The sequence below is a fragment of the Macaca thibetana genome, chromosome 16 (assembly GCF_024542745.1).
Source record: "Macaca thibetana thibetana isolate TM-01 chromosome 16, ASM2454274v1, whole genome shotgun sequence".
In the NCBI taxonomy this organism is placed as follows: Eukaryota; Metazoa; Chordata; class Mammalia; order Primates; family Cercopithecidae; genus Macaca; species Macaca thibetana.
The window spans coordinates 54516320-54523993 of NC_065593.1; the positions used below are offsets into that span (position 1 = coordinate 54516320).

A 7674-nucleotide genomic window follows, 5' to 3' on the forward strand; every position below is an offset into this window, starting at 1 on the left:
AAAACAAGGAGTTGGTGCTTGAATTTGCTGAAAAGATACCTTTGGATCTGGCTTGAGCCCTTCTCCCCCTCTGCCCCACTTTGATAACACAGAATAGAGAGAACTGAGCCCCGCTTAATCCTTCAGGAAAGCCTGCAATTCCCTGCCTGTCCCAACTTAACCCAGTGCTGACCAGACGTAGGAGACACAGTCTAGGGGGGATGTGAACTGCAAGAAGAGGTCCCTGGTGGTGACCCTGCTGGGAAACAGGTTTGGCAGTTTCAGTCTACAATCACGGCTCTGTCCTCAAGTGCCCTGAGCCAACATCCCTCCTCCTCCCCACGTCCTGTTGCAGTTTCCACCTGTTTATCTAGAGGGGCAGAGCTGCCTGAAGGCAGAGCAAAAGAAAACATTTTGTTCCTAGGCCACAGTGCCACTGTACATGCTTGACATTGCCTCTTTATTGCCTTCCCTTCAGAACTCAAACGGAGAGGTGACGGATTTCCTGAGCTTTTATACGCTGCCCTCCACCATCATGAACCATCCAACCCACAAGAGTCTCAAAGCTGCTTATTCTTTCTACAATGTTCACACCCAGACCCCTCTTCTAGACCTCATGAGCGACGCCCTTGTCCTCGCCAAAATGGTGAGGAGCAGACCAGGGGCTCTCTGGAGATGTGCGGGGAAGGGGCAGTGGAGCCATGGTGAGCACAGCTCCCGGGACGCAGCCTCCCATGGGCTGGGAGGCTCCGAGTCCTCCTCACCTCCTGTTCTGCTTAGGCAGGGTTCCTGCAGTTTTTAGCCAGAAACTCAAAACTCGGAAGGAGCAAGGAGCATCCGAAGTGAAGGCATTGAACTCCTCCTGATTCATTTCAGTGAGTTTCATTCTCACAGGAGGCACCACCAAGGAGCCTGAATAGCCAGGCCTGCCCTGGGAGGACACGGGTTCTCCTCACAGCTTTCCCAGCATGGGAAAGGGGTGATTGCTCTCTGTCGTGGTGAGTCATCGGAGTGTCTGACTGCCAGCAGCGGGTGGAGAGCCCGTCGGTCAGTGCTTCGCTGTGGGTTCTGGTGACCTCCTGCACCCAGCCCAGCCTGCTGTGGGCAAGCTGGTCCCTGCCCTGTGAGAGCTTCTGCTCCAGTTGGTGAGGTTTAGGAAGCATCTTCACAGTCTCCAAGCGACACAGCAGGTGTCACATAACATGAGGTGCACTGAGGGCCTAAGAGTTGGAGTATACATGGAGTAAGGAAGCAACACAAACCCCAGGTAGCTGATGGGAGCCAGCTTCTCAGAGGAAGGGGCTCAGGGCTTGGACTCCAGAGAGGACTGTGGAAATGACTAGAGTTTCAGGGAGGCATAACCAGGAATAGCAAGAGCCCCAGTCTGGACACTGAGTACCTATGTGTATACTCAGAGGGAGACTGGGCAGAGGCCAGGCTGCAGGGGGCGCGCAGAGTGTCCTGAGAACCGCCTGGAGAGCGGGGAGTAATGCAGAAGCAGCAGAGCTTCTGAGGGAACCTTGTTCTTGTGGCTGCCCACAGGACAGCTTTGAAATGGCAGCAAAGGGTTAGGAAGGAGGCCATCCCCACCTGTCCTCACCTGCTCTTGTTTCTCCCTGCTGCTTTGCAGAAAGGGTTTGATGTGTTCAATGCACTGGATCTCATGGAGAACAAAACCTTCCTGGAGAAGCTCAAGTTTGGCATAGGGGACGGCAACCTGCAGTATTACCTTTACAATTGGAAATGCCCCAGCATGGGGGCAGAGAAGGTGGGCACCATGCAGCCAGAGTCCAGGCTGCCCAACCCAGGGAATCAGTGTCTCCAGCAGAAACCGGGCCATGGGTTGGGGAGACAGCTGCAGTCTGGGTCCTTGTTACCTGGAGTTGAGCCTTTGAAAATGCCCTCCCTCCCATCCTGGCTAACACTGTGAAACCCCTTCTCTACTACAAAAAAAAATTAGCCAGGCGTGGTGGCAGGCACCTGTAGTCCCAGCTACTCGGGAGGCTGAGGCAGGAGAATGGCGTTAACCCGGGAGGCGGAGCTTGCAGTGAGCCGAGATCGCGCCACTTCACTCCAGCCTGGGCGACAGAGCGAGACTCCGTCTGAAAAAAAAAAAAAAAAAAAAAAAAGAAAGAAAGAAAAGAAAATGCCCTCCCTCTGCCCTCTGCTGGCCAGACCAGCAGGTCAGCGTTCCCCTCTCAGCAACTGGTGTGAGGATGGCAGAGGGGACAGAGCCACACAGGAGCAGGAAGGCCTTCCCACCTGAGGGAACCGTGGAAGTTGAGTTGCCCACAGTTTGCCAGGAGGGTAGGGCTGCGGGGTCTCTGAGGAGGTTTCCTCTCCCGAGCTGCTGCCCTCTTCCTGGCATGACACTTTCTTAGCCCTTCCTCCCCCAGCGCCACAGGGGACATGGGGGTGAGCTGGAGCGTGGACCAGTTTTCCCTGGGAGGTCTGATGGACATGTGAACCCTGGTGTGGAGGTTGAGCACGGGGCCAGCTGGGTGTGAGTCTGCTCCCACAGCACAAGCGGTGGACCCCGGGCCCAGCCAGTCGGAACTTCGGGGATGGGGGGTGTGGGAGAGTCTTTGGACCACTGTCGACTCAGCTCTGCCTCTCCCTGTTGGCTCTCCTAGGTTGGACTGGTATTACAATAACCAGTCACCACTGAGATTCTGGATAAAGCCACTGAAAATTCGAACCAGGAAATGGAACCCCACCACTGTTGGTCCAATTTTCACACACGTGAGAATCCCTGGCAAAGGGAGCAGAACTGAACCGGCTTTACCAAACCGCCAGCGAACTTGACAATTGTATTGCGATGGCGTGGGCTGCGTGACGTCACCTCCGGTCGTGTCTCTGGTCTCCGTGTTTTCCAGTTAATTACATCTTCATGCAGCCGTGATCAAGGGAATGTAACTGCTGAAAACTAGCTCGTGATTGGCATATAATGGAGTTAACGGGTGAATAATAAAAGTATATATATATATTATATATATATAAATATTTTAAATATCTTTCATGTTCCAAATGTGCAAGGATGTTTGGTCTTTAATGAAAAGCTGAATCCAGATCATTCCTCAGAATGAGGACCCGAGGACAGTGGCAGACAGACGCGTTGGCACAGTCATGGTTTCCTCCAGAGGAGACATTGACTTACCTTGGGGAAAAAGAGGATCTGGAGAACCGCATCCAGCTCCCCTTCTGAATCAGCTGGGATGACTGGCTTTGAGAAGGAAGGGAAGGTGAAACAGGCTCAGATCTCACTGGATGGCACATGGAGCTCTTGGCTGGGGCTGACGCTGGGCAGGGACTTTCCTGCAGGGCCAGACCTGCCTGCATTTTGAGACACAGCAATGGGACGGTCCGCAGCAGCAGACCTCATTGATCGAGTCCCTTCTTCCATCCCCTTGACCTGCTCCCTGTAGGAAGTCATCCTGCCAACTGATTCAAAAGGGCTCTTTAGCCAGCTGTTGCCAACCTTATAGGGATGAGTCCCCTGTGAGATTTTGCTTTTCCACTGCCTGGGATGACTGGCAGTTTGAAGAGGCCCTTGGACCTCCTTGTAGCATCAGGGACCTTTGGAGACCATATCAGTGTAAGCCCTGCTTAGCTCATCTTAGAGCAAAGAGCCAGCACCCTGATGTCCCCAGGGTGGCTGGGCAGGAGTGGCATAGGGCCAATACCCAGACCCTTCAGCCACCAGCCCCTGGCCTGTGCCTTCCAACCCATTAGCCATTTCTTGTTGTGCCCCTTTCCAAGATACAGCCTGCAAGTGGCAGCAAGAAGTGGTGATTAGAGGCAGATCTGGACTTGGCAACAGAAATGGTTTCCCATCACCATTGTCTGAGTCTGACTTTTGCTGATGCTGTTTTGTGGATTTTTATGGTAGTGATGGTTGTTGATGCTGCCAGTTTCCCAAAAAATAATCAAGCCTCTGGCCGCATGTCTGTCGATGTAGGCATTCTTGAGTGGTGTTCAGCCACGCGGCCTGGGCAGAATTGGGCTGTGGAATTGTCAGGAACCCACTTCCAGGCTTGGATGTGATTTTTGCTCTAGAGAGAAGCAAGTGGTGGGGAGGAGGTAGCATGACGTGTGGCGTGTGGGGCTTCCTTGCTGCCGTCACCTCTCCACTCATACGGGAATGAAGCCTTAGCCAGGAGGCCAGGCTGAGCCCTGTGCCACTCACCGAAGCCACACTCTGCAGGCCAGCAGGGGCTTGTTTCAGGTTGTGGGTTTTGGTGTGGTTTGTCAGAGGCTAATTCTGCAGAGTTGCCAAAACCAGAAGACGTCGTATGCTTGGGATGGGGGCCGTGCCACCTGTGGGAATGCTGCCCGCTCTGCAGATTGCTGCTAGAGCCAGCAACTTCACTAAGGTGGATTTTCGTCAGAGGCCTGCAGGGGCCTCCCTTTTCCCATTGTTCCTGTGCTGCAAACTGTAGGCCCCAGCAATCGTGACTGACGTTGACTCCTTGACTCCAAGAAACCGAGACCAAAGAAGCTGCTGTTCTTAGCAAGATGCGCACTGCATTCCGCAGACGGGAGGAGTCGGAGAGGCAGGGGGCTTGCTTTCAGCCTCACAGACAACAGTTGCACAGCGCCTCAAGTCCCAGAGTGACTCACCCTGTCCAGACCTTTGAGGATATCAAAGAATAAAGTGCCCAAGTCTTTCCTACCTTGGGGGAACCTGGAACTTGGAAAGGCTCCCTGTCCTAGTCTTGGTCTGTTCTGGGCCAGGTCCCAGCTTGAGCTGCCTCTGAGATTTGGGCTGTGCGGATCTCTGGAGTGAGCTCTGTTTCGGTTGACCCAGGTCATGGAATGGAAACGGTGAGGCCCCAGTGGCTGTTCTGGAAGAAACAGATCTCCTGGCAAAGGCCCAGGCATCTCCCTCACTGAAATCAGGTTCCCTGCTCCTTGGACTCTGCTTTATCTCACGGTGAGAACCCTGCCCAGATGTGCAGGGGATGGCTTGGGGGCTGCTTGCTGCTCATCTGATTTTTGTCCCAGTAGTCCCTGTGTTCTTCATTCAAACCCTTCTGGGACTTCAGGTCAGAGAGCACCATCCCAGGGGTCAGGGCCTCCCCACAGAAGCCCTGCAGTGTGGTGGCATCATGGCTGGCTTGAACCAAGCAAAGGAAGGACCCTGAAGCCTTCACGCTAACCCTCCTTGAGCAGCCGCTGTTGGAAGGCCCCCTGGGCCTGGCCCCCCCCCCCCCGCCACCCAGTCCTCCCAGCTGCCATGTTTCAAAGACGCCTTTACCTCCTGCCTTTGGATTGACTGCATTTGACCATGGACTCCAGTCTGTGTAGGGAGAGAGCTGAGTAGGAGGCCTCCGCTCCGGATCGAGGTTTGTACAGGGCTCGTTTCCCCACACATGCCTGTTTCTGAAGAGGCTCCTGTCTTATTTGAAGGCCGGCCCACACCCAGCTACTTTAACATCAGGTTTATGGAAAATGTCAGGCCTTCCCCACAACTCCCGTGTAACTGGTATCACTCCCCTACTTGCTGGCTCTCGGAAGCCCAGGGGAGTCCCTGTGCTCCTGAATTCTTTCCCCAGAGATGACCAGCATTTAACCAACCTAAGGGCCCAAAGGCCTTGGATAGCTGCATGGAGCTGTGGTCTAGGAGAGGGAGGGGCACCAGATGCTAGGTCAGGGGAGGGGGCAGGAGTGTCCCTCCCGTCAGTGCCTACCCACCTGTGAGGCAGCCTTCTGCCCACATTCCCCAGAACCAGGGGAGGCCTGAGGCTTCAGTTTTGCTCTGCTGCAAAATGAAGGCAGGCCCACAAGCCGACTGCACCTAGGGAGGCTGTTGAGGACAATTTCATTCCATTAAATTAAAAAATACTGACTGGCTGGCAGGCAGGTGCCACATCTGGGAACAGGGACGGGGGAGCTTCACCTTTTTGTCTTGGCTTTTCATTGGGCTGTGGGGGGGGCATCCATTCCCAGGGTGGGGGAGGAAATACCAAATGCATTGTTGTTCTGCTCAATACATCTCACTTGTTTCTAATAAAGAAAGCAGCTGAACAAACCCTTTTGTCCTGGTATTCCTGGTCAGCAGGTGACAGTGGAAGAAACGGAGTGCTGAGGCCTAGGCTGGAGCCAGGACTACTGGGCTCGGCCACAGAGGCCCTCAAGCCCACAGCATCAGGCCAGCTTCCAAAGGCCTTCCTTTAAGGCTGCCCTTCTTCCAGGGCAAAGTTGGTGTTGTCAGACCTTTCCCACCCGCCAGAGACGAGCTGGTATTGACCCAGGTTCACTCCAAGTTAGAGCAGCAGCTGGGCTCTCAACCAGCACCTGAGCACCTCAGTGCAGGAGTCGGCCCAGGCGTCCCCAGCTGAGCACAGAGCAGCCCCCTTGGTCCAGGTCAGCAGTGGTTCCTCCGGTGGAGGTGCAGGCCCTGCGCCTTCCCACTATGCCCAGCTGTCATGTCTCTCCGCCTGCGCCATTGGCCAGGTGGTTCTTTGAGTCACTAGGGGTGCATTTTAACATGGCAAGTTGCTGGGCCCCAGTAGCTGTGTTTAAGACTTCCCATTCCCCCTGTTCTCATCCTCTGGAACTTACCCTTTCCCTGACCCCCTGATCCTTTCAGGTCCATGGCTGGTGCCTCCAAGCCCCTTTCCAGGGAAGCTGACAAGACACAGGACCTGCATGACCCCTCTAAAGCCCCCCAACCCTCCTGTCCCAAACCAAGTCACTCAGGCTCCTATGGCCTACACCTTCTTTCCTGCCCTTAGCTTTGGACTGAGAACATAGCCCTATGTGTGGTTTCCACCCATGGGCCTCTGGGGTAAAAAGCTGTGATTTCGGGCTGGGCGCGGTGGCTCATGCCTGTAATCCCAGCACTTTGGGGAGGCCAAGGCAGGCGGATCACGAGGTCAGGAGATCAAGACCATCCTGGCTAACACGGTGAAACCCTGTCTCTACTAAAAATACAAAAAATTAGCTGGGCATGGTGGTGGGCACCTGTAGTCCCAGCTACTTGGGAGGCTGAGGCAGGAGAATGGTGTGAACCCGAGAGGCGGAGCTTGCAGTGAGCCGAGATTGCACCACTGCACTCCAGCCTGGGCGACAGAGTGAGACTCCGTCTCAAAAAAAAAAAAAAAAAAAAAAAGCTGTGATTTCTCCCTCACTTCCACTTCCCAGTTCACTTCCTTAAGGACTTTTGCCCTTTTGGCAGGTCAAGGCGGGTGGATCACCTGAGGTCAGGAGTTCAAGACCAGCCTGGCCAACATGGTGAAACCCCGTCTCTACTAAAAATAGAAAAATTAGCCAGGCATGGTGGTGCGCGCCTGTAATCCCAGCTACTGGAGAGGCTGAGGCAGGAGAATCGCTTGAACCTGGGAGGCGGAGGTTACAGTGAGCCGAGATTGCGCCACTGTACTCCAGCCTGGGGGACGAGCAAGACTTTGTCTCAAAAAAAAGACTCTTGCCCTTTCAAGGCAGCTTTCTCAGTGTTGGGCCCTCGTCCTAGCCTTCACTCCTTCCTCTTGGTACCATATACGAAACCAGAGAAGCCAAGCAGGATGGGGACCCAGACCCCCCCCAGCCAGAGCTGGCTCTGCAGGGGCTGGGCAATGTTAATAGCTCTTCATTTGCTAAAACTGGACTTAGCCTCTCTGTGCCTCCCATCCTGAGGCTGCAGTTTGGCAGCCTGACCCTCCTGACAGCCCGGAGTGCCAGATGCCTGGGCTG

General features: G+C 54.6%; 1 protein-coding gene across 2 annotated transcripts in view; it reads left to right on the plus strand.

The window, feature by feature from the left end:
- The window catches only part of NMT1 (N-myristoyltransferase 1), a 48709-nt gene extending 42699 nt beyond the window's left edge, over positions 1-6010 (plus strand). The window contains exons 10-13 of one of the 2 annotated variants that reach the window (XR_007720152.1): positions 458-625; positions 1610-1747; positions 2613-4912; positions 5025-6010. Coding sequence is in view for 1 of the 2 variants with exons in the window: in XM_050763102.1 (XP_050619059.1) it covers positions 458-625; positions 1610-1747; positions 2613-2633 (327 nt within the window). In the remaining variant the exon portion in view is untranslated. Of the gene's footprint in view, positions 1-457; positions 626-1609; positions 1748-2612 lie in introns of both variants that reach the window. The other variant, XM_050763102.1, reaches the window with a different exon arrangement.
- Positions 6011-7674: the final 1664 nt, after the last annotated feature.